Here is a 27650-nt window from a genome sequence, read left to right on the forward strand (position 1 = left end):
AGCTCTCTAAGATTTAAAGGGCCAGTGCACCAGTGATTGTTGCCTGGCCCAATCAGTCTAATTAGCTTCCACCTGCTCCCTGTGTATATTACCTCACTTCCCCTGCACTTCCTTGCCGGATCTTGTTGCCTTGTGCCAGAGAAAGCATTTAGTGTTGTCCAAAGCCTGTGTTCCAGATCTCCTGCTATCCTCATTGACTACGAACCTTGCCGCCTGCCCCGACCTTCTGCTACGTCTGACCTTGCCTCTGCCTAGTCCTTCTGTCCCACGCCTTCTCAGCAGTCAGCGAGGTTGAGCCGTTGCCGGTGGATACGACCTGGTTGCTACCACCGCAGCAAGACCATCCCGCTTTGCGGCGGGCTCTGGTGAAAACCAGTAGCAACCCTAGAACCGGTCCACCGACACGGTCCACGCCAATCCCTCGCTGACACAGAGGATCTACATCCAGCTAGCCGAATCCTAACAAGTGCTCTCTGCTGACAACTCTGACCATGGACAAGAAAATAATGGACAAGAAAATAAATGGACATAGACAAGAAAATACATTTTTCTGTAGTATACAGCAACTAATAAGTACTGGTAGGATTATGATTTTTAAATAGAAGTCATTTACAAATCTGTTAAACTTTATGGCACCAGTTGATTTAAAAAAAAAAAAAAAAAAAAGGTTTCCACTGGAGCACCCCTTTATTTACCAGGACATGAAATCCTGCCCCACTAGGCTTCCCAAGGACAGGAAACAACTGAGGCTGGGGAGGAGGGACCTGCCTTTTATCCACTAAGTTTCCTATCCTTAGGGGTGGAGTCCCTCTCTCAGTTGGTGCTGTCATTGTGAAAGGGAAATTAGCCCTTTTCATTAGTAAATTTATCGGAAAAACATACAATTCCCTAGCCACCCCCCCTTTTAGGAACTAAACCTACGAACATAAACATGCCAAAAATGTGTCACCCAAACAATGCACATATAGATCAATATAGTTTAATAGTTCATTGTATGTACCTGCCTTTCGAAGACAAAAATGTGGCACATGGGAAATATTAAATAGTCAAACTTCTAAGAATAGTACAAAAGTGCTTTAATGTAGTGTCATTAGATCAAAATCTAATGTGTGTAAAGGATTGGACTAAACATGGATCCGTAAACATATAAATATCATCATGGCATTTAGTTACATGACATGAAAACATAGGTACAAAAGTGAACAAAGTGATAAGATATATTAACATCTGTCCAGCCCTAATGGCCCTAAAATATACATGAGAAAATAGTCCCTTGTACAATAAAATGTTAGTAATATTCTGAGCAACTATGTCATTTACAAATGATTTTTTTTTTTACAGTACTAGCTATTTTACAGTATTTACAATATGGCAATATGTTGGTTTAAACATAGGACTCCTTGGCATACTGTATCTGATCATTAATCTCAAATATAGGTTGACTGCACCTTCGACTTACACATTCATGCTTCTTCTTCTGGGTGGATTCTGACTTGGTCCTGACAAGACCTACTTTCATCCTCTCAGGCTCACAATTGGACTGAGTTAGTTCACAAGCCGCGCCATCCATGCTCTTGTCAATGCCGGAGCCGGATCTATTGTCCTTATGAGAAGAGTTCTCTTTAAACATGGAATCTGCTGAAGGTCTACTAGTAATGTAAGGTGTAAGGCAGTCATTGTTTGACACACTGTCTCTCATGGTTTGCACAGTTACACTATGACTATAAGGAGTTACAGTTTTATGGACAGCCTCCTCATATGAGGGAGGCTTTCCGGGATTTCTTTGGTCTACCATTCTGAACACTTCTTCTACAGATATTTTCCTACCCGATGGACATCTTTTTCTTACAACTTGTGGTTGATGGAAAGTTGTGTCCAGAGAACCATTACACTCAGCTTGGCTTCTATACCGAAAACTCTGGCTGAGTCCATCCCTTTGTAATCCACCAGCGTTATCTCCATCAGGGCCCCAGCTTTGTGTCTTGGTTACCATTTTTTTGTGGTTTACATAGCAAAAAGAATTAGAATGTTTCTTTATTTCTCGCACCGGTTTGACTAAATCATTAATGATATTGTTCTTTACAAATAGAGACTTGTGCCTCAGTAAATCCCTTTTCGGAGGACTTAAGGGAGATGCAAGTGGAGAGCTTGTAAAAACGGAGCAGTCTGAACAAGAGCTGTCAAGAGAACAGTTTGAGGATGCATTGACTAAACAGTCATCAATGATATTTGGGTCATAGTTGCTGTTAATTTTCAGACCCTTAGGCATTTTCCTCCTATATAAAGCTCGATCACAGTAGTACTCAGGGGTTATAGCAGACAGCTTATCATTATGTTGACTGATGGCAACATCATCATGACTTCTGGTTAGCTTTTTCTCTGTGACCGGCATATCATTCTGTGAAGGTAAAATAAATGGCTCTGAGCATCTTCTGTCCAAGCTGCTGACCTCAGTAATAAAGTGGCTCATAGGCAAAGCTGAGATAGGCACATCATATAGTGTGCTCTCCTCCTTTTCACTTCTGCTATGTCTTTGTGGCCCACAGTGGTGCTTGATGAAAAGACCAGCATTACATTCATGGTCTGGGTCAGTGCTTTCATAGGCAGAGTCATTATGATGAAAAGACAATTCTGCAAAAGACCAAATATATTTTCTTAGTTTTCCTACATGTACACTTTAGTGATTATACATTTCCTCATTTTTATTTCCGGTGATCTTGGGCTCTATTTTAGCTTATTGCACATGCATATAGAAGGCTAGTATCACACAAATGTAATATGGTTTTATTTCTGTGTCCATATTACAGCCACAATTCCTAGTCTGACCATGGGATCTTTTATGGTGTCAATTTGTGTCATTAGACCTGCAGTTAAGCTGTGACTTAGAGTCATAGTATGAATGCTGAAATGTGCCCATATTATGCCTGTGAGAAAATGGCCTAATGACCTGTTAAAAGATGATCATGTTTTGGATATATTCTATAGGACAGGCTATATATTAAAAGTGTTAAAGGGGTTGTGCGCTGCCCTGCAGTTCGGAGCTCCGCTCACAGCGTCCGGAAGTTCATTACTCCGAACGCTGTGTGCGGGTTTCCGTGTTCGCAGCCGCCGGGCGTGACATCACGCCCAGCCCCTTCGTGACGTCTCACCCGCCCCCTCATGACATCACGCCCGCCCCCTCTACCAAAGTCTATGGGAAGGGGGCGCGACAGTGGTGGCGCCCCCTTCCCATAGACTTTCGTTGAGGGGGCGGGCGAGACGTCACGAGGGGGCGGGCAAGACGTCACGAAGCGGCTGCGAACACGGAAGCCCGCACACAGCGTTCAGAGTAATGAACTTCCGGACGCTGTGAGCGGAGCTCCGAACTGCAGGGCAGCGCACAACCCCTTTAAAGGGGTATTCCGGCTTTATACATCTTATCCCCTATCCAAAGGATAGGGCATAAGATGTATGATTGCAGGGGTCCCGCTGCTGGGAACCCCTGTGCGATCTCAGTGCAGCCCCCAGCATTCTGTGTCGGGTGCTGCCTCCGAGATGGAGAAATGACGTCACGCCATGCCCCCTCCATTCATGTCTATGGGAGTGGACATGATGGATGCCAAGCCCCCCATAGACATGAATGGAGGGGGCGTGGCATGGTCATGACCTCACGTCCCCATCTCGGAGACAGTGCCCTGCACAGAATGCCGGGGGCTGCACAGAGATCGCGGGGATCCCCAGCAGCGAGACCCCTGCAATCATACTTCTTATCCCCTATCCTTTGGATAGGGGATAAGATGTATAAAGTCGGAATACCCCTTTAATTATTACAACTTTTAGACAGAGATGATAATTCATATGTTAGAAGCCACCACCTTCACATTGCCATCTTTACACACCTGGACTATGAATAGTCTCTAGAGAATCCTGTTCCAAAGTGTCGATTAACTGTGATATGTTTTCGCCAAATATTTCAAAGCAGTGATCAATGAAGAACTCAACCAGAGCTGTGACCTGGTAGAATAAAGGCACATAGAGTCAAAAAAACAGAGAAATACAGGGAGAGAGAGTACAGAGACTTTAAAAAGGATATGTCAATACATATACACTAGTATGCCTCTTTTTATGTATATTTGGGTATTTTTGTACTTGGATTTACTTGTATTATCATACAGATTGTACATAACAGACAATTACCATCTTTCAAAATAACAGCCCATTGAAAAGAATTTAATGAAACTTTTACACAGTATTATCATTTTACACTAAAACACAATGATATCCTCACTATGAAGAAACTAATGGTGTCTATAAGCTATAGGAAATACAAATATTGGCAATATAATATCATACACAAGAGAATAGTTATGGGGTGAACGGGCTCCCTTGGCACCTGTTGCCAGTCCTCAGCTCAGCCACTTACACAAACCACACAGCTCAGTACACAAACCACAAACACTAACGAGAGGGGGAGGTTTGAGAAAGGATTCAGGAACAAAGCTAACACAGGCCGCTGTGCCGCAGCAGGAGCTTGATTTTTTCAGCAACTTTTGTAAGGCTTCTTTTACACTGCCGTTGTGACACAATGGTGTGGCGTCCGTGGGGGAGCCCGGAGAGAATAGCGGGAGGAAAAATACATCATGCACCGTTTTTTCCTCCCACTACTCCCGTCAAAAAACAGCGCCCGACAGACCATATAATAGTAAATGGGATCTGTCAGGACCCATTGTTTCGCATTGTGCCCTGTCAAAAATAACATCCATTAAAGCACAAAAACAAAAAATAGTGCCTGATGGACGTTTGCTGATGAGTCACAATGTCAGTGTGAAAGGGGCCTAAAATTGCTGAAATAAAGTGAATACTAGTGACAGTCTCACTGAGTGTCAGATATGGGGAGGTTGGGCTGGAGAGGCAATGCAGTCTGTAAGCTGGGCTGGAGTCATATAGCCAAATTACGTTATACTGGTCTTGACTATCTGATGTCTGGTTTAAGTTGCACAATGAAATGCTAACATTTCTGTATTGGTCCTTTTCAGGACTATGATAGTTAATACATTTATTGTACACCATGTCACTCATGTTTACCTTCTCATTCAGCTCTTTCTGAGTTTCAAGAGGAAGGTTCTTGTCAACCTGAGGGACAAGCATGGTTGGAGCAATGCAGACAGCTAGGTTTCTGGAGTCCATCTTGTTTATGTCTGAAGCTTCACTAATATGGTGGAGGACACAGATCAAGTATCGTAGCAGAATTAGATTTGGTTTTGGTAGTTTCTCTGCAACACTACAAAGAGAGAAACCGAAAGAGGTTAAGATTTGTGCAATCTTGAAGCATTCTAAAAATTTCCTCCTTAAGCATGAAACTAAAGGCTTCCTTATGAAAGAGGAACTGGAATGGAAAAATGTTTACCAAAAAAAACCATTCATACTGTGTGGCAAGGAAAGGGTGTATTTCCCTGCCTGATCCTGGAGAAACCTCCACCTAGGGCCTAATCAATTAGGAAGCAGAGAGGGGAAGTCAGTTTAACCCCTTAAGGACTCAGCATTTCAGTTTTTGCATTTTCATTTTTTCCTCATCCCCTTCCAAAAATCACAACGCTTTCAATTTTGCACATAAAATTCCATATGATGGCTTATTTTTAGCACCACCAATTCTACTTTGCAGGGACATTAGTAATTTTACCCAGAAAATCCACGGCGAAACAGAAAAAAAAATCATTGTGCGACAAAATTGAAGAAAAAATGACATTTTGGGGGCTTCCGTTTCTACGCAGTGCATTTTTTGGTAAAAATTACACTTTCTCTTTATTCTGTAGGTCCATATGGTTAAAATGATACCCTACTTATATAGGTTTGATTTTGTCATACTTCTGGAAAAAAAATCATAACTACATGCAGGAAAATGTATACGTTAAAAATTCTCATCTTCTGACCCCTATAAATCACGTGCTAGCTGATCGGGACATCGCAATTTTATTGCGATGGTTCCGATCATCCCGACTGAGCTACAGGGAAGCTTACGTTTCATACTTTCATTTTAGGCGCGGCGATCAACTTTGATCGCCGCGTCTAAAGGGTTAATAGTGCAGCAGAACAATCAGTGCCACAAGCTATAAGCCCAGGGACCCTGCGTTATATACCAGGACAGGGCGCAGGGCGTACAGGTACGCCCTGCGTCCTTTAGAGATTAAAAAGCAGAAAAACAGAGTAGTCTGGGCTCTCCCTTAGACAGAAGTGGCTGTTAGAGTGAGAGACATCGTGTCTATTGCCAGGCGGGCACAGCAAGGGCTGCAAAAGACACAAGCGTGGACTCCGGGAGTGAGAGCAGTGGCTCTGGTAACATACAGCAGGTGACTGTATGAATGGGACTTTATGTTCAAATGTGAACTGTATCTTATAAGGCTGCAGGACTTATTGTGTTTAAACTGGCAGAGAAAAGCCCCCAGTTAATAGTCAGGGCATGCTACATGTGTAGTGAAGTGGCTAGATGGCCTAGGTGTTATTTTTATGATTTGTTTATTTTTGTTTATCCTGCAACCTGTATAATAAACCTGGTGAGGAGCCAGAATTGCAGAAAGGACTTGCTGTTTGCCGGTTTGTTGTGAAAAAACGTGTCCTTTGGCTACGGCAAAGGCTGATCCCACAATGGAACCCCTACAATACACACAGTCTGTTATTCTCAGTGTGGGTTAGATGGAGCAACAAAAAAAAGACAAAGGCTCTCTGAGAATAACACTTGGTTCAAAATTTGCTGTTGTGAATTTACAGAAGAGACCCAAAATTTTCAGCATTTATTTTTTTTTGAGGCCACAGTTTTACAAACCCAGTTTAAGAATTAGACTGTTTTAGTTAATCTGGGCCTGTGTGTACTTTACAATACCTTAAAGAAGTTCCTGTTCTCAACATGTATAAAGCTGTAGAACCGATTTGTATCGGTAGGGGTCACTGTATATTATACTATCCTATATGCTGCCAAAAAAGGTTACATTTGTGCTCACCATTTCATCTCCTCAATTTTTTCATCCAAATTTTGCTTCTCCAATGCACACATCCATTTGTTGTACAGTTCAGATGACAGCAGCTGGTTTGGAATACCTCTTAAGAAATCCTAAGAGTGAGAAAATATTATTTTAGCTACATACATTTACATACATTTATCAGCAGCAAAGCAGGATTCTGAAAGCGTAGTGATTATTTCTGTAGAGATTAGGGGTTCTGTATAGCTACATAGGGTATGTCCAGAGAGGGCGTGAATGTTTGCTCCACATGAGGGAAAGACTACTTAGGACTCTGCTCCCTAATGGCAAATGATTCTGGCAAGATGAAACAAGCAGCATTACTTTAAAGAAAATGATATTAAATTATATTAAAGCGCATACTAGTCAATATTACCTTGAATACAACGGCCAGTAAGTGCACAGATTTGTTTTTCAAGTCCAAGTCCTTTCCATAGTTTAGGTCATCTTTGAGTTCCTTACGAGCCTTCTCATTGGCTGCTTTGCGAAAAATGCCTTCTGTCTTTAAACCTTGCACTTTCAGGATAGCTAATATGTCCTAAAGGGAAATCATAAGAATAATTGTATTTGCTTGTAAAACACTGGCCTACACAATAACTGCCATCAGGTTATCGAGAACTACTAGTACAGTTCATGCAACATATCCATCATGGTGTAGCATGACCAGCATTGTACTTTTTTATTGGGCAAAATAATTTCATGTTATGGTAGCATGGGCTAGCAGGGGGATGGGGGGGTATTTTCTTAAGACACCTTAAATAAATGACTAGACAGAGGTGCTGAAAAGAGCACTTTATGTTATAGCACATGATCTACCACAGTGTTCCATAAAAGACTACATTACCACACAGTTCATAGTGTCACTATGTCTAAAAAAAAGTTTGTCTAATTTCATACTACGCCTTTAAAGAAATAACTGAATTCTTGCTTACAAGTATTTTTTGGGGAAGATTATCCTCCTCACAGACAATGGACAACGGCTGGTTAAATAAAGTTGCCTTCAGCTCGGGTGGACTTGAAGACCCAGAGAGAGTAGAACTTCGTCTGAATGTAAAGGGCCAAGATAGGACAGTTTTTCTCTTCTTGTTGCTTTCTAGACAGCCCAATAAAAACAACACATATGTGATTGTGGGAAACTTTGGAAGAAATATTCTGCTTAAACTTGGTATACTAGGAAATTTTGTCATATTCGATTGTGGGCACTTAATTCTGTCACTAAGTAACATAAATATACAAAAACAGGTTACAACAGTAACTAATAGGAATAATCTACTTCACAAGCTGTAGGTTTCTTTTATTATCTTTCTATCATCTTGCATAGTCACATGCTCTCTACCAGGTCTTGCATAGTCACTAAAGTAGCTATGTAAGTGGTTGGATTTCTGCACTAAGGCTACATTCACACGTAAATAATCCTCTGAGTTGCCTGCAGCTGAAATTTCACTTGCGGATTTTTCACTGTGGAATTTCTGCAATGGAAAGTCCACAAGTGGATTATGTTGCTACCCATTAACTTCAATGGGTAGCAACATAATTCACTGGTAGATTTTCCACTTGGCAACCTGCAGCAGATTATTTACGTGTGAACATACCCTAAATCCTTAGATCATAACATAGTCAGTATAGCATTTACATGGATTAATACAGCAATGGCTGCTTTTACTCACCAATGGTATGGCAGATGCCCTCCTCGCCAATCATTTCTGCCAATAACTGGTATTTCTTGCCATCTGCCTGTGAAATAGAAAGAAGCATTTATAAAATATGGGTAGATGCTGTTTAGATCCATTAAACTGGTCCTCAATGGACAAGCTAAGGCTGAGTTCACATTTGCATTGGAGTTCTTACAAAATAAAGCACCATACCTGTCCTTAGGTTGTGTGTGGTATTTCATATTGGCTATATTCACTTTAATGGATCTAAGTTGCAATAACACACATAACCTGAGGACAGGTGTGGTGCTTTTTTTTTATAAAGAAATCAGCTCTGTTTTTTAATCCTGTATAACCTATTTAAAAGCAAGCAGAGATTTCAAGGCAGAAATTTGTGTCAGTAACATACTATAGTTTAAATGCTGAGATAATTATTTTATCGTTTGGCTTTATTTCCACTTCACAATGCTATGCTGGCCCCACTGCTCATCCACATGACAGTCCAAATACCACAGCTACTGCTGTTTGGACCAGATGTCACTATCTCTATGCATCCCCATGAGTCTCATGTCGAGCATCACATAAAGCATCTCATGGAAACGAGTGGGAAAAAATGACTTCAGGTTCACACCAGCCAATGTGGGATAGTCACAGTGTGGCAGTCATGTGGAAATAAAGCTGACCACTAAAAATGAACGTGGCTCTTAAAGGAGTACTCCACCCCTAGACATCTTATCCCGTCGCTGGGGACCCCCGCAGTATAGCATGCGGCACCCACCTGTTTCTGCTTTGGAAGCGGTGGAGGGTCTTGGTCCCGACCACTGGAACGGAAGTCTGTGACATCACGACTCCGCCCCCGTGGCGTCACGGACTTCCGTTCAGGTGGTCGGGACCCAGACCCTCCAGCGCTTCCGGAGCAGAAACAGGTGGGTGACGCATGCTATATTGCAGGGGTCCCCAGCGGCAGGACCCCCGCGATCAGACGTCTTATCCCCTATCCTTTGGATGGGAGATAAGATGTCTAGGGGTGGAGCACCCCTTTAATCATATAATACTACTGGTGGGCAGTAAGAAAAAAAATTGTCCCAAGTGCTAAAAAATTGATAAACAAACTATGTTACAATGTTTTATTATACAATGAATGAGTTTTCTTTACACAAAAATGGAATATATCTTACATTGAGACAAATGGTTATTATAGTAATAAAAGGCAAGGCTGGTATTGCGATGAATGTTTTGCCTTTCACTAAATGGTGTCTTGTTGTGCATAATTTATACTGTTAAGCTCATCCTCCTAGTGCTATTTTCCAGCTGTGAACATAATCTGTTCTGTTATCTTTCTTTCCATAATTTGCCCTCCAGGCACCTTTATTTGTTTCACTTCTGTACAGTACAGTGTATGAATAAATGAGAAGTGGCTGCCACTCAGGCTTTGACTCATGGTTGCTTCCTCCATTCACAACACATACAAGACATCAATCAATGACTCACCTCTGTATGACATTCGATTAGGGTATCCATGTTGCTGGCAACAAGAGCTTTAGACTAGAATGAAAATGACATAAGGATTATGTAATGATAAGCTTTGTTTCTAAATATATAAAAAGTTAGGCAAATATGTTAAAATGAATAAGCCATATACTTACAGCATTGCAGCCCGTGAGAACCTTCATCAGTAATCCTGCACAGGGGACGCTAGTGCCCTCAATCCCACCAACTTCTCTTATCTGCCTGAAAGCAAAAATGGTGTGTAGGTAAAATTTACATATAACATGTATTCTGCAGCTCAGTACAATTACAGTGATATCCAATTTAATGGATATAGTTTTAAGTGATTTTTATTTTAATCTTTATTGAAGGGATACTCTGCCCCTAGACATGTTATCCCCTATCCAAAGGATAGGGGATAACATGTCTGATCGCGGGGGACCCAGCCGCTTTGATCCCTCATGATCTCCGTGCCAGCTGTGTTGTGTTGCGGTCACGGAAGCCTGGGACTTTCGTGATTGTGACTTTACGCCACGCCCCCTCCATTCATGTCTATGGGAGGGGGTGTGGCTGCTAGTACACAGCCGTCATGCCTCCTCCCATAGACATGAATGGAGGGGGCGTGGCGGCTGTGATCTCCAGTCATCCAGCACGGAGCAGGGTTCACTCCATGCACCCAATGAATGGGGGGCCGCGCCAGAGATTGCCGGGGTCCCCAGTGGTCGGACCCCCACGATCAGATATGTTATCCCCTATCCTTTGGATAGGGGATAACTTGTCTAGCAGCGGAGTACCCCATTAAAGCTTAATAGCAAAATCCATAAGTACTTTATTCTGGCTTTCCCATTGTACACAAAACAATCATAGAATTACAATTTACACAAAAACATCTATTTTTTTCTAAAACTATCGTGAGCACTTGAAACAATTTACAGACCAGAGGAAAAATTCTGGGTGCAAATTAAAAAGCGCACACATTATAGTCAATGTTGCCTTTCTATAAACAATATGATACATTGAACACATTCATAAGTCTTCATAAGCTCATGCCACCTGGGGGTTTTAGGTGGTGCTGCCTATGTAAAGCTGCCATTCTGCTATACAATTACACCTTTGAAATAGTTAATCTAGTTTGTGCTTTTGCAGCTTTTACTTTAATTTTATTTTAAAGAAGTACACCAGGGGAAGGTTTATTCAGATGTTATGGTGCAACGAATAAAAACACTAATGGTCTTTATTAACAATTTGCTTAGTTGCTCTTCTACAGCCTGTACTGTTTGCTCTGTGAGCTCTGTTTTCCCTCAACATTTGTAATAAATAGCCCGTGTGATTCTGTCCTGCAGACTGCTTTGTATCTACGGTACTTTACCCTCTCTTTTAAGCCTGTGTGAGCTGTCCTCCAAGGATTCTCTACCACTGTCCACAATCTGAGCTGGTATGTAACCTCCTCTCTGCTACTATCTCTAACTCTGAGACCAGCAGCTAAATGGTATTTTTTCATCCAGACTAATTATAAAAGTTATTTCATGTTGTATTTACGATACAAATAAACAATTTTAAAAAAATCAGTGCAAAAGTGTTCACAGCCTTTGATTTCTCAGACTGGCAAAGCCGACCTTCAAATACGGAAAACACTTTTACTTATAGTGGTTTGAGTTTAGAGGCAAGACAGGTAGAACATTCATTCAATTTTTGCACCTTTAATTTTGAGTTAGACTTATACTGGGGGTTATATACATTAAAATAAACTTGTTCATATTGCCATGCGGTTTTTTTGGCTCATCGTAGATTTGGTGTGTATAATGTCTCATATTAACCAAATAACACTATAGTCTGAAAAACAATTTATCTGACAGGGTGTCGCTTAAATGGCTGCATGTAAAAAGAGCTGTTGTGAATGACATCAACCACTAGGCAACTCCCATGGTGATGATACAATCTAAATAACAGATCAAAAAACAACGTTTGAGCGGGTCAGGTGAAGTACATAGTGTTCTGTAACATCTGCTATCAGGGCCGAGCTAAGATGAAACCAGAACAGCAGTGCCCCTGAATCAATCAAATCTTAGATACAGTAGAATATATATCATATAGAACAGACAAACAGTTCAGCAAGAAAAAGACATCACACACATATATGTAATATATACTGAGCACGGAGCATGAAACATGAGCACATGTTGTACACAGCATCACTGAGTCCCATGTATATGTAATAGATAATTAACAGTTAATAATAATAATCACTATCATAGAAACAATCGCTTATCTGTATAGAGCACTTATCTGACAGAGCTGTGGATGTCATACATCTATACAGGATTTATAGTCATATATTGTATGTGCCACTTACCACACAAGAGTGTCCAGCCAGAGTTCCTTTACTTCACAGGAACTGTAACAAAGAGGAGACAAGGTGCATGACCATCCAGTATCAGAGTCTAGTGAAGACGAATTGTTCTCTACACTTTCCTATTTTGTGTAGGGGCAGGTGGAAATTCACAAGAGTCACGGAGACAGGAAGAAGCATCATCATGGTTAGCTATGTAAAAGTCAGTTTTGCAAAACACGCCTGCTTCCTCTTCACTCATACAGGGGACAACTGCAAATGGAAGGTAGTAATTCTAGTGGAAACCATGACACTACAGTGCACAGGTATAAGCACCCGTTACATCATCCAAAACCTCCAAACCTACTTACACAGCCTTACATCCTACGACCAAAAGGGAGTTTCAGCAAAGTCTACCATACTAGCATTATTAATTATTATGATGATGACAATAATGATTTAAAGACAATAAATAATAAAATACATTGACGTGTAAGTGCCGTCAAACTCAGTGGATGTGATGTAAAGTGCACTTTGGCTCCTACACTTTTTCACATTTTGTTATGTTGTAGAATTCCTTTGGCACTTAATATTCCCATAAGTTCACAGTGGCCTCCATAATTCTCAGAGAACAGGTCACTTGTTCCATGCTGCCCAAACTACAGCCGGAACAAATACAGGCAGGGAGATACTGACACGTGCTGCAGGCTTTGAATCTCTGGTCTGTTGAAACCAAGATTGAACTTGTTGGCCTCAATTCTGAGTGTCATAGCCACAAAGTACCCCTGCACAAAGAAATCCCTTAGTCAAACTTTATTTTTAATGTGTACAACTAAACATTGGCTTCAGGTTACAATATCTCTAGGTTAATGTATAACAATGGCTTCAGGTTACAATATCTTCAGGTTAATGCATAACATTGGCTTCAGGTTACAATATTTTCTGAATGTCATATTTAGGCTATTGTAATGTAATACCATGCTTAACATACAATTCTAAGAATAGTCCAGATCTGCAAAACTTCTCAAAGGCTGAAAGAACTGACTGATCAGAATGGGCATTCACTGGTAAAACCCCTGTATTACTGAAGTGCATGCACTGACTTTTTGTTTGGTAGCGCCTCCCTACAGTATAGGAAGGTATTACATGTTCTGTACTACTCTTAACCTATGCCACAGTTAGCTGCTCCTTTAGACACCACGTGAGGACAGCTCCATTGTTTATACTTTTTTGGGACATTGTGTGTACTGTACAGGACCCTGAAGAAGCTCCTGTCCTCTACATAGACAGTGATTACAGCTCCCAACAGCTCTTTCTTAGTTTTATATGTAAGGACTTGCTTTATCTGTGTTAGTTGTCTTTTTCTTTTTCTTCAATCCTGACTTTTTCCTATATTTGGATGACATTTTGGCGCTTATGAACCAATTACCAGGTTTCCACAGAGTTACGGTTTAAACATACAAGGGTTTCAACATACAATGGTAATCCTGGAACCAATTAATATTGTAACTTGAGGGACAACTGTATAGTCTATTTAGTAAATTATTTCTATTTTAGCAAATAAAGCATGTTTACTTCAGTGACAGCAGTGTCAAAATGGATTACATATAGATAGGGTTACATAAAAGGTAATACCATAGTACAAGGAACAAATACTATTACCATACATATTGCCATCATTCTGTTAATGAACAAAAGGCCAAAATTGTCTCATTATACAAGGAACAAATAACACCACCAGGCCATGACCACACTGTCACGATTCGGCTTCCAGGTAGTGGATCCTCTGTGCCAGAGAGGGATTGGCGTGGACCGTGCTAGTGGACCGGTTCTAAGCCACTACTGGTTTTCACCAGAGCCCGCCGCAAAGCGGGATGGTCTTGCTGCGGCGGTAGTGACCAGGTCGTATCCACTAGCAACGGCTCACCTCTCTGGCTGCTGAAGATAGGCGCGGTACAAGGGAGTAGACAGAAGCAAGGTCAGACGTAGCAGAAGGTCGGGGGCAGGCGGCAAGGTTCGTAGTCAGGATGGGTAGCAGAAGTTCAGGTACACAGGCTTTGGACACACTAAACGCTTTCACTGGCACAAGGCAACAAGATCCGGCAAGGGAGTGCAAGGGAGGAGACTAGATAAAGGCAGGGAGCAGGTGGGAGCCAATTAAGCTAATTGGGCCAGGCACCAATCATTGGTGCACTGGCCCTTTAAGTCTCAGAGAGCTGGCGCGCGCGCGCCCTAGAGAGCGGAGCCGCGCGCGCCAGCACATGACAGCAGGGGACCGGGACGGGTAAGTGACCTGGGATGCGATTCGCGAGCGGGCGCGTCCCGCTGTGCGAATCGCATCCCCAACGGCCAAAACAGTGCAGCGCTCCCGGTCAGCGGGACTGACCGGGGCGCTGCAGGGAGAAAGACGCCGTGAGCGCTCCGGGGAGGAGCGGGGACCCGGAGCGCTAGGCGTAACAGTACCCCCCCCCTTAGGTCTCCCCTTCTCTTTGTCCGGTAACTGCCTCCCCTGGGATGAGGACACCGGGAAAGAATGGAGGGTTTCCTCAACGGCAGGCAGTACAGCAGGAGTGGGAATGGGGAGGGAGGGCAGAGGGCGAGGCCTGGCACGGGGCAGTGTGACACCAGGACGGGGGCCATGGGGAGGCACAGAGGCTTGCCTGATGGGACTGGGAGGGGGGGGAGAGACACTTCCTGTGGCAGGCAGAGTCCCAGTTCCTGATCTCCCCGGTGGTCCAATCAATGGTGGGGGAATGAAGCCGGAGCCAAGGCAGACCGAGGAGGACCTCAGAGGTACAGTTGGGGAGAATGAAGAACTCAATCCTTTCGTGGTGGGGTCCGATAGACATCAGGAGGGGTTCTGTGCGGTAACGCACGGTGCAGTCCAATCTGGCTCCGTTGACCGCGGAAATGTAGAGCGGTTTGACGAGACGGGTCACCGGGATGCTGAATCTATTAACAAAGGACTCCAACATAAAATTCCCGGAGGCACCAGAGTCCAAGCAGGCCACGGCTGAAATGGAGGAGTTGGCTGTAGAGGAAATCCGCACGGGCACCGTGAGACGTGGAGAAGAAGACTTAGAAGCAAAAGATGCCACACCCACGTGAGCTGGGTGCGTGCGTGCGTTTCCCAGGCGTGGAGGACGGATAGGGCAATCCACCAAGAAATGCTCAGTACTGGCACAGTACAGACAGAGATTTTCTTCTCTACGGCGATTCCTCTCTTCCTGGGTCAGGCGAGACCGATCCACTTGCATGGCCTCCTCGGCGGGAGGCCCAGGCGAAGACTGCAAAGGATGCTGTGGGAGAGGTGCCCAGAGATCTAAGTCTTTTTCCTGGCGGAGCTCTTGGTGTCGCTCAGAAAAACGCATGTCAATGCGGGTAGCCAAATGGATGAGTTCTTGGAGGTTGGCAGGAATCTCTCGTGCGGCCAGCACATCCTTGATGCGACTGGATAGGCCTTTTTTAAAGGTCGCGCAGAGAGCCTCATTATTCCAGGATAGTTCAGAAGCAAAAGTACGGAATTGTATGGCGTACTCGCCAACGGAAGAATTACCCTGGACCAGGTTCAGCAAGGCAGTCTCAGCAGAAGAGGCTCGGGCAGGTTCCTCAAAGACACTTCGGACTTCAGCAAAGAAGGACTGGACTGTGGCTGTGGCAGGATCATTGCGGTCCCAGAGCGGTGTGGCCCAAGACAAGGCCTTTCCTGAAAGAAGACTTACTACGAATGCCACCTTAGACCGTTCAGTAGGAAACAAGTCTGACAACATCTCCATATGCAGGGAACACTGAGACAAAAATCCACGGCAGAGTCTGGAGTCCCCATCAAATTTGTCCGGCAGGGACAAGCGGAGGTTAGGAGCGGCCACTCGCTGCGGAGGAGGTGCAGGAGCTGGCGGAGGAGATGGTTGCTGCTGTAGCAGAGGCAGAATTTGCTGGAACATGGCGGTCAACTGCGACAGCTGCTGTCCTTGTTGGGCAATCTGCTGCGATTGCTGAGCGACCACCGTGGGAAGATCAGCGAGACTTGGCAGCGGCACCTCAGCGGGATCCATGGCCGGATCTACTGTCACGATTCGGCTTCCAGGTAGTGGATCCTCTGTGCCAGAGAGGGATTGGCGTGGACCGTGCTAGTGGACCGGTTCTAAGCCACTACTGGTTTTCACCAGAGCCCGCCGCAAAGCGGGATGGTCTTGCTGCGGCGGTAGTGACCAGGTCGTATCCACTAGCAACGGCTCACCTCTCTGGCTGCTGAAGATAGGCGCGGTACAAGGGAGTAGACAGAAGCAAGGTCAGACGTAGCAGAAGGTCGGGGGCAGGCGGCAAGGTTCGTAGTCAGGATGGGTAGCAGAAGTTCAGGTACACAGGCTTTGGACACACTAAACGCTTTCACTGGCACAAGGCAACAAGATCCGGCAAGGGAGTGCAAGGGAGGAGACTAGATAAAGGCAGGGAGCAGGTGGGAGCCAATTAAGCTAATTGGGCCAGGCACCAATCATTGGTGCACTGGCCCTTTAAGTCTCAGAGAGCTGGCGCGCGCGCGCCCTAGAGAGCGGAGCCGCGCGCGCCAGCACATGACAGCAGGGGACCGGGACGGGTAAGTGACCTGGGATGCGATTCGCGAGCGGGCGCGTCCCGCTGTGCGAATCGCATCCCCAACGGCCAAAACAGTGCAGCGCTCCCGGTCAGCGGGACTGACCGGGGCGCTGCAGGGAGAAAGACGCCGTGAGCGCTCCGGGGAGGAGCGGGGACCCGGAGCGCTAGGCGTAACACACACATTACCACCTCACCTTTACTGTATAACAACCACTATGCACAGATCAATATCTCCCCCCCCCCCCCCCCCCAGTACAGTGATCATATAGTGGTAGATACTAGTTTTATGTAGGCTCTGGAGGCTCTGGAGACCATAGAGGTGACTACAGTACAGTTACATTCAGTGACTCACAAGTGATGCCTTCCTTTATAAGAGTTGTTCACTTTCCTCTCTGCAAACACCTTCCCTCTGTACACCTCTATACTCTATACAGTGTAGATATACACTGATTTGTAGCACCCTTAAAGCAGTGGTAATGGATTTTTCAACTGCAACTTTTGTCCCACTACTTAAAACACTACATAAATGTACACAAATGTGTACACAACGGCTGTTCTTAGTTGAATAGAGGGGTACTCCACTGCCCCAGCATCCGGAACATTTAGTTACGAACGCTGGGCGCGGGCTGCGGGGTTCGTGATGTCATGACCATGCCCCCTTGTGACGTCATGCCACACTCCTCAATGCAAGTCTATGAGATGCCGTCACGCCCCCTCCCATAGACTTGCATCGAGGGGGCGTGGCGTGATGTCATGAGGGAGCGTGGCCGTGACATCACGACCCCCGCAGCCTGCACCCAGCGTTCGGAACTACAGCCTGTTCCAAACTATTATGCAAATTCTATTTAAGTGTCACAAAGATTAAATATTTCGTTTTTCAGTTTAACTCATGGATGGCATTGTATCTCAGGGCTTTTTCGATCACTGAAAACAATCACGGACACCTGTGATAATTAGATTGCCAGGTGAGCCCTATTTAAGAAAAAAACTACTAAAGGTGAGTGTTCCACATTATTAAGCAGAGCATATTTTCAAGCAATATGGGGAAGAAAAAGGATCTCTCTGCTGCCGAAAAGAGTGAAATAGTTCAATGCCTTGGACTAGGTATGAAAACATTAGATATTTCACAAAAACTTAAGTGTGATCTTGCACTATTAAGAAATTTGTGGATGATTCAGAGCACAGACGGGTTCATGCAGATAAAGGCACATTGAGGAATATTTCAGCCAGATCCATTCATTGGATCAAGAGAGCAGCTGCTAAAATACCATTACATAGCAGCAAACAGATATTTGAAGCTGCTGGTGCCTCTGGAGTCCCACGGACATCAAGGTGTAGAGTCCTCCAGAGTCTTCCAACTTTGCATAAAACTTCTATTCAGCCACCAATAACCAATGCTTACAAGCAGAAACGGCTGCATTGGGCAGAAAAATATATGAAGACTAATTTTCAAACAGTCCTGTTCACTGATGAGTGCTGTGCAACCCTGAATGGTCCAGATGGATGGAGTAGTGGATGGTTGGTGGACGGCCACCCTGTTCCAACAAGGTTGCAACGTCAGCAAGGCAGTGGTGGAGTCATGTTTTGGGCCGGAATTATGGGAAGAGAACTGGTCGGCCCCTTTAGGGTCCCCGAAGGTGTAAAGCTGACCTCTGCAAAGTATGGGGAGTTTCTGACTGACCACTTTCTTCCCTGGTACAGAAGGAAGGACAATGCACATGCTGAAAAGAATACCTCTGCATCAGGGGCTGCTATGGGGTTAAAAGGAGAGAAAATCATGGTGTATCCTCCATCATCCCCTGACCTCAATCCTATTGAGAACCTTTGGAGCATCCTCAAGCAAAAGATCTATGAGGGTGGGAGGCAGTTTACCCCAAACAGCAGCTCTGGGAGGCTATTCTGACATCTTGCAAACAAATTAAAGCAGAAACTGTCCAAAATATTACAAGTTATTTACATCAAATATTTAGGTAAATGAGAAAAATACCAGTTGCATAATAATTTGGAACAGGGTGTAAATGTTCCGGGCGTTGGGGCAGTGGAGTACCCCTTTAAAGGGGATTTCTGTGCGGGACAAATTTATCAAAGATTGTGCGACTTTACATTAATTTGTCCCAGGACAACAGAAACCACCACAAAAATGACTGTGCTCTTACACTGATTTCACAGCCAGGCAATGATACATTTTTCCCAATGACCCTAAGCACGCAGCAAGGATAACACAGGAGTGGCTCAACTATCACTCTGTAAATGTCCTTCAGGGGCTCCACCTGAGCTCGGACTCGAACCCAGCTAAACATCATGACAGTCCTTGTTTAACCTGACAGAGCTAGAGAAGAATGGAATAACATCCCTAAATCGGGGTGAATAAAACTTGTGACATCATACCCAAGAAGACTGGAGGCTGTAATCACTGCCAAAGGTGCTTCAATGAAGTACTAAGCAAAGGGACTGAATACTTACGTCACTGCAATACTTTGTTTAATAATTTAAAGAAAAAAAATAAAAACATTTTTATTGAATGCAGAATGATGGAGGAAAACTCTATTTGTATTTGAGTACAAGGCAGCAACATAACAAAATGTAATAAGGGACATGGGGGGAATTTATACACTGTTTTACTCTTTTTTTTTTTTTTTCTGGTATTTGACACTTTTCTTTGGCACAGTGACTTATTTTCCACTACAAAACTCCTTTAAAAGAAGTTGAATGGAGTTTCCTGCTAGATCATTTTCTGGTTGAGAAATATTATTGGGAAACACATATAACCGTTGGTTAGAAGGAAGATGACACAATATGATTTCGAAGTAAATTAAGTGAGAAAAAGAAGTGAATATGGATATAAAGTGTGATACAAAATAAGCATATGCGTTTCAGTGATTCATTGTACAATTAATGCAATTTTAAGCATGTGAGGACATGTTATACAGGTCACCCATGGGCATTCTTTTCGAAAAGAAATTAGAAATTTAAGAAACTTAAAGTGTTACTGTCTTTTGTAAAAATGTTGGTCTTCCAGATATGGGAAAAGTTTAGATTCCACTATCTCTCAGTTATAAGACCCACTGCTATTGGGAATTCTAACCTAGTAAAGCGCTCTGCTGTGTATTTCACTGTGGAATAACTTGCAATAGCTGCAGATCTCAGGACTCAGACCTGGTGCAAAGTAAGCTTTTGTCATGACTGGATGACATGTCAAAACTTTTTACAAAGGGACAGTAATGCTTTAAAGGGGGACTTTTATGTTGGTATTAAAAGCGGTTCCCCCAAGTAGACAGCAATTTTCCATTGGCTCAAGACCCCTCTTTTAGCCAGGAGAACTAAGTGAGTCCATTTGTTACATGCATTGTCAGCCATTCATTTCAATAGGTGCTATATAATACTTCATTTTACCGTCAGCTACCTTTACCAATTACAGCAGATAACCAGGGGTTTCAGCAGCTGTACCTGCAGAGATCAATCAGCACCCAACAAATGAACATTTAACATATTCTTCTAAAGAATTTAATGAAGGTGTACCCACCCTCAGTAAGGTTACTCTACATTTTTTAAAGTTTGTCCTAACAACAATTAACAGAATAGATTATTATGACTAGAGTTGAGCTCACTGGACTGATGAACTATTCGAAAATTGCAAGTTCGGTTTGGCTTGGTTTGACTCGTACCAGCAATGAAATAAGCCTCTAAACACGTTTATAACACTGCCTAACAGCTTTAAAGAGTACCTGTCACCACAAACTTTTCTAAGCTAACTCAGGCTATGTTCCCTGTCTACTCCTAACACCCCTCCCACCCTTAAAACAAATTTCAGAGCTTTAAAAAGCTCTGTATCTTACCATTCTTCTTGCTCACATAGTGCAATCTCCCAGCAGGAGAAAGTGGGCTTTTCCCAGCAGGCATGACATTACTGAAGCCTGCTGGGGGACCACTACTGCCCTCACATGGTTGCAGTGCTGTGATGAATAGAAGACCTCAGGCTCATTTCAGCTTTCAGTGAGGCTCTATACAGCTGTAAATAAAGCTCAGTGCAAAGAAACACTTCCTGAGTTAGGTCTCTTACCAGGCAGGGAGGAGACCAAACTCACTATATTAATTATGGCAGGGATCAGAAAAGAGCCACCTAGTGGCTGTTTTTTCTATTACATTTGAACCCCTTAAGGACTCAGGGTTTTTCCATTTTTGCAATTTGCACCTAAAAGTCCATACTATGGCCTATTGTTTTTTGCCACCAATTCTACTTTGCAGTGACATTATGTGGAGTGGCGGCACCCCGGTCCCTGCAGTTCTCCAGCGATTTTCATACTTCTTGTGGGTATTTTGCATAGTATAACCTTTATCATTATATACTTTCAATCTGGTGTATAGGTTGTCTGTATACCTTAATATACAGCACCTTATTGGCTTGCACTTTTTGCACCTTTTTATACTGTATGTATACATGTTACTATTATTCAGAATGGTGCCTGTATTTATATGTACTGTTTGATTATGGATTTATGTGCAATGCCCCCATACTACCATCTTTCCTGCAGGGTATCCGGTGGTGCCGTGTTTTGTGATGCATTGTCTTCCTCTTTATGTGTGTATCTAATTTTAGTGCATACCAATAAAATTTGTTTTTACTTTTTCATCAAAGTGACTCTGTTTGGGGCTTTCTTGCTTCTTGTTATTTGCAGTGACATTAGTCATTTTACCAAAAAATTACAGCAAAACGGAAAAAAAATGCATTGTGCGACAGACAGAAATTTAAAAACAAATGCCATTTTGTAACTTTTGGGGGGCTTCCGTTTCTAAGCAGTGCATTTTTTGACAAAATTACACCGTTTCTCTATTCTGTAGGTCCATACAATTAAAATGATACCCTACTTATATAGATTTGATTTTGTCTTACTTCTGGAAAAAATCATAACTACATGCATGAAAATGAATATGTTTAAAATTTTAATTTTTTTGACCGCTATAATGTTTTTATTTTTTCGCATATGGGATGGTATGAGGGCAATTTTTTTGCACCGGGATCTGTAGGTTTTAGCGGTACCATTTTTGTATTAATCAGACTTTTTGATCGCTTTTTATTCATTTTTTCATGATTAAAAAAGTGACGAAAAATACTATTTTGGACTTCGGAATTTTTTGCGCATACGCCATTGACCGTGCGGTTTAATCAATGATATATTTTTATAGTTTGGACATTTCCACAAGCGGCGATACCACATTTTTTTATTTACACAGTTTTTTTTTTTATGGGAAAAGGGGGGTGATTCTTACTTTTATTAGGGAAGGGGTTAAATGAACCTTAACTTTTTTTCACACTTTTTTTTTGCAATGTTATAGCCCCCTTTAGGGGATATAATACTGCACACATTGATCTACTACATAGATCACTGCCATGCATTAACATGGCAATGATCAGTGTTATCAGTGGTGGATTGCTCAAGCCTGGATTTTAGGCTTGGAGCAATTAATTGCCGATCGGACACACTGGAGGCAGGTAACGGACCCTCGTGTTCTAGGTGATCGGGACATCGCGATTTCACCATGATGGTCCCTATCAGCCCGACTGAGCTTCCAGGAGTGTATTTTTGAACCCGGCAATCAACTTTGAACCCGTGTCTAAAGGGTTAATAGCGTGTGGCACAACGATCGAGGCCGCGAACACTATTAGCCCAGGGTCCTTGCTTTCATTAGACACCGGGACCGACCTGCTATGACGCAGGATCGGGTGCAGGTCGGGATAGGGTGCTGGTACAGGTGAACCCCCTGCGTTCCTTAAGAGATTAAACAAATATTTGTGTTTTATAATTTTAAAAGAAAGTGAATTGGAAAGTGTCTACTAATTACACAAGGAACACTATATGAATAGTTTTATTTGGTGACAGGTATTTTTGAAACCCCTGTCTAACACTGTTAGGTGTGTATTCTAGTTTTAAAGTGTTTTTAAGGCTCAGTTATGGTGACATGCGGTAACCCATGGTAACTATTATAGCGCACCCAAAGTATCCTTGCCTGCCGGTGTTAATATGCACGTGGAGGCATCGGAAGACGCAGTGGCTTTGTCCCAGCGTGCCAAAAATTATCCCTTTTTTGGGAGTAGCAACAGGTTCTTAGTCTAGCAAGTGAAGAGGATGGCATGGATTTTCCCAAGTGCTCCAAAAATTATCCCTTTTTTGGAAGTAGCAACAGAATTGGCGTTCTAAAAAAGTGAAGACTGAAGAAAAAAATAGCTCTTGTGTGAAAAAAATTATCCCTTTTCTGGGGATGATGGGTTTTATATGTGTAGGCCTGGCTGGAAGCAGAGTGATTGTGGATTGGTGTTACTAATAGTAGCCCGCATCAAGCAGGTTTTGGCGGACTGATGTTTATCCTTTTTGGGTGAATTTTCACCTACCTACTTGTCAAATCTAAGTTTCAATGCTTTGAACACTTTTTGCGTGGCAGAGATGACAGCACAATGAGTACTGAAGGTGTTTGCAGAACAATGTTAAATGCACCAGAACTGTATTAACACTACAGGCTAGATATGTGTAACTTTTGCATGGCAGAGATAACAACACAATGAGTACTGAATGTGTTTGCGGAAATCTATTATATTCACAACTGTGTTGACAGGCCCTGTAGATATATAGATGCCACTTGAATATTCTTTGTGGGTGGGTGGCACAGATCAATGCACCTCACTGGCTACTGTAGCTGGTTCAGGAACACTATTATAGTTACAAATCACTACTGTATTGACAGGCCCTATAGGTATATAGGTGCCACTTGAATACGCTTTGTGATTGGGTGGCACAGATGACTGCACCCCACTGGCTACTGAAGCTGGTTCAGGAACACTTCAATTCAGACACATGCAGGTATGAGAATTGAAAAAGGTCTTTATATCTAATCTGTATCTCTCTCTGATTCTAATCACTAAATGTCCCTATTTCTTCTCTCTTTCTAATCTGTATCACTCTATATTTCTAATTACTAACTGTCCCTATTGCTGTCTCACTCCCTCTCTCTCTCTCTGTCCAGCAGTTCCAGCGCTCTGAATGCAGTGGGTGACATCACTGCCCTCTTATCTGTGTTAAAATGCCCTCACCCTTGCTGTGTCCAATTGGTCTTTGTGCTGATTGATACAGTAAGCAGCAAATCACATGATAGACCTGGGGTATCATGTGATATGTTGATGTCCCTAACTTCATCTCACCACCCCCTGGCCGCCCTGCTTCTTCCGTCGGGCAAAAAAACATGCTCTCACTTTTTTGTGCTATTTACCAGCTCACACGAGCCGAACCAGTAGAAGAGCCAGAAAAATACTAAAGTTCAGGTCAAATCCAGGTTTGTTGGATTTGGCTCACTCAATTCCATGGCGACAACTGGAAAGAAAATGTAAACATTATAAATTTCATAAAATTTGTTCCACCTACCGGAAAGAAGCAATACAGCCATTGTTATGCCATATAAATATTAGGGCGTTCTTTGGAGAACTATGAAAAGCCCAAGTATTTTCCTCATCTTCATCACATGACAACACCATCATCTGGGAGAGATCCACTCGGTGCTTTAATCTAAAGCTAGTGCCTGACCTGAATAATACAAAGTCAGGTTGTAATATAGTATTGACATGACAGGTTTATTCTGAGCATTACACTCCTTTCTTCACATTCAAATTGTATTGACCTTTAACAGTAACTGAACATAGAAGACTTTCTCATAGAAGACCTTGGTACTAAAGTGTGTTACAAGGCTTCTATTTTGTGATACAGTAATGTTGTGAACTGGTGGCAAGGCCAAAGATTGCTGTGTCACTTTCCCTAAATTATGTGACATCGCAGCTAATGTAAGTGAATAGTTGCAATGTAAACATTATGGAATGGGAAATTTCAATGACCTTAGTTGCGTTGCTAAACAATTCAAGGGGTGTGACATGCTGATCTTTGTGGCAGCGCAGTGTGGTCCCTAGCCTAATTCCCTGTGGAAAAAGATTATTATATTACCCAGTAAATTCCCTTATTTGTAATAAATAAAATTGTTGTCAGCACAACTATACACATGCAGCATCTGCTGTCACAGCCACAGCACTTCTAAGTGTATGATCTGACTGTTGGGTTGGGACCACTGTCCCCCAACAAACTCCCCCCCCTCTCCCCTCCACAATCTCATTTAAAGGTCTTGATTCTACAATCAGAATGGAGTGGCGGTCACACATATACACTCCTGTCTCTTTTATTGTCTATTGGCAGCTAGTAGAGATATCTAAGTGCTTCACTTGGCATTCTCCAGCAGCTCCCATATATAATGAGTAAAGCAGCATTGTTAGAGGAGACTCAGGTCCCTGTTCTTCTGGTCATGTACTTGTCCCTAATTCTGTGGATAGGAAATAAATCTTAATAATGGGACAACCCCTTTAAGGCTGGCTTCATATTAGTAAAGCACCTTACATCGGTGGTATAGTGAGGCATACTACCAGAAAAGTATGCTTACTGGAATAGCATGAATGTAGTCTAGTAGTGACTACCTTCAGTCTGGGTCCTAAATGTATACTTTTGCAGGACTCAAAAGCAGGATCTACTATGATTTTGAGTGTCGCAAAATCAAAAGTATGTTTTCTGAAACAGACCAAATGTAGACATATGTACATGAAGATGAAGAAAAAGATTGCACACAAATAATATCTAGCACTCAGAAGATGTGGAAATGACATAAAAGTTATCCTTTATTTAATCCATAGAGATAAAAAATCCCGGTGGACTATACACATGTAATAAAATAACAAGTCATGCTCTCCTTTTTCTCTTTCTAGGTATTAAATAAAGGATCATTTTAATGTCATTTCCACGTCTCCTGAGTGCTGGATATTTTTCCTATTGGATCTCTTCTCTTAGCCATAATATGGTGCAGGGTACATGCAAGAAAGAAGACTAAAGAGTTGTCCCATGCACAAGACGGAAGCTTCACAAGACGGTGAGCTGTATCTAATCCTGTTTTTGTATAGACGTTCGCAGACTATAGTCAGCCCATTAAGCGGGTAGACCATGTTATACCTTTTGGCCAATATGCCGAGATATAACACAGGCATAGAGCCCAAGCTTATGAATATCACATCATAACTTTCTAGGAATATGATTAGATATTTATTTTGTTAGAAACCCAAATTGTAAGTTGTTTCATGTCTACAGTTTATACTAATGCACCCTTTTTATCATACTGGGTAGCATTAAGGTTTCACCTGTGAGGCCGGCACTATATCTAGCCAACCAGGGTGGGGCTTGTAGCCTGTCTCTCCCTCTCCCATTGTATGTGTGCATAGTCACACTGGAGCTAACCTGGGAGCAGTCTACAAGCCTAGGCCTAATACTGCTGTAATTTGGTTCCTGGTTTTGCCTATCATGCACAGGTAGGTTAGTTGTTAGGACCCGTATCATCTGAGAAACCTTGGCATTGGTGTGCGGGCTCAGGTATGTCCTTAATATAAGGATATACTGGCTAATGTCTCAATTTTAACATCAGTTTTGAGGGTTAGTTAATGTCATTGTTACATCTACCACAGTAGTGAACCTATATTGTGGTCCATAAATGCAGGACCTCTACCCCAGCTTACAGTGCACAACTGCACTTGGGGTTGAGGATCATCTGCTATTTTAGACCACATCGGTGAATTTTTTTAGAAACCCAAATTGGCAAGAAAATGAGCAAACATCTGTGACAAATATAAAATATACAGTAACAGCGATATAGCTGGATGGAAAGATAAAAATTAGGCATTTAGATTTACGGTAGATACAAGCTCTAGTCCCTATTCTCTGAACATTACTAATCTGCAAAGTACAAGGTTTTTTTCATTTAATAATTTTCACATAATAAGTCATCTTTCTATAAAGTGTGCACTGTACAGTAATGTCTCTTTTGTGGACAAATAAATTAGTCACATAAAATGATTTGAAGTGTTGCTTCAGGACACTGCGCTGTACTTTCCACAGTGTCATTCTGAGGTGTGAATAGTGTAGGGGTGCGGTGACTCTGGAGCAGACCACCTACTTTAACAGATTGAAGTAGGAGGAAAGTGAGAAAGTCAAATATCAAGCACTGAATCTGGTGGGCGACAACTCACTTGCTGACATTTACTTTTTCGTCTACTGACACTGTTTGACCCGTCTCAAGGTACCCAAGGGTACAGCCATGTGTAGTGGACAAGCTGCAGTGAAAATCTGCAGCATTTTCGCACCAAAGCCCAAAACCCACACCAAATAGTTTGATACGGAATGATTGCAGAGCTACTACTTTAGATTTTGTGCAAAGTACGCAAACTAAATAAAAACAAACAAAAAAAAATGTATTTAAAAAGTCACAGTTGCAGATTTATTGTGGCTTTTAAACTTCTCCCATTGAAATCAGAGGGAAAAATATTCACAACATAAATTCATATAAAACCCACAAAGTTTCATTCATTTTAATTCAGTACCACAGCTCAATTTACACATAAATATTTAGAGGATTATTTTTCAGTGTGTAGATGAGATCTCTTAATCTTATTCACTTTGCTGCTACCGTAAATGCTGCAGATTTTCCATGTGGCACCTCTATGATGAAAAGCCACAGCTAATCTGC

General features: G+C 42.6%; 1 protein-coding gene across 1 annotated transcript in view; it reads right to left on the reverse strand.

The window, feature by feature from the left end:
• Window positions 1–1079: 1079 nt before the first annotated feature.
• TAGAP (T cell activation RhoGTPase activating protein) overlaps window positions 1080–27650 on the reverse strand; it is a 101330-nt gene continuing 74759 nt past the window's right edge. Inside the window, exons 4-14 of the mRNA XM_056563339.1 lie at window positions 24470–24628; window positions 12486–12527; window positions 10291–10375; window positions 10136–10189; window positions 8660–8726; window positions 7925–8085; window positions 7369–7530; window positions 6975–7084; window positions 5065–5260; window positions 3879–3993; window positions 1080–2631 (exon numbers count right to left, since the gene is read on the reverse strand). Coding sequence (XP_056419314.1) covers window positions 1385–2631; window positions 3879–3993; window positions 5065–5260; window positions 6975–7084; window positions 7369–7530; window positions 7925–8085; window positions 8660–8726; window positions 10136–10189; window positions 10291–10375; window positions 12486–12527; window positions 24470–24628 — 2398 coding nt within the window. The 3' untranslated portion in view covers window positions 1080–1384. The remainder of the gene's footprint in view (window positions 2632–3878; window positions 3994–5064; window positions 5261–6974; window positions 7085–7368; window positions 7531–7924; window positions 8086–8659; window positions 8727–10135; window positions 10190–10290; window positions 10376–12485; window positions 12528–24469; window positions 24629–27650) is intronic.

This window comes from Hyla sarda, chromosome 3 (genome assembly GCF_029499605.1).
Source record: "Hyla sarda isolate aHylSar1 chromosome 3, aHylSar1.hap1, whole genome shotgun sequence".
NCBI classification, from domain to species: Eukaryota; Metazoa; Chordata; class Amphibia; order Anura; family Hylidae; genus Hyla; species Hyla sarda.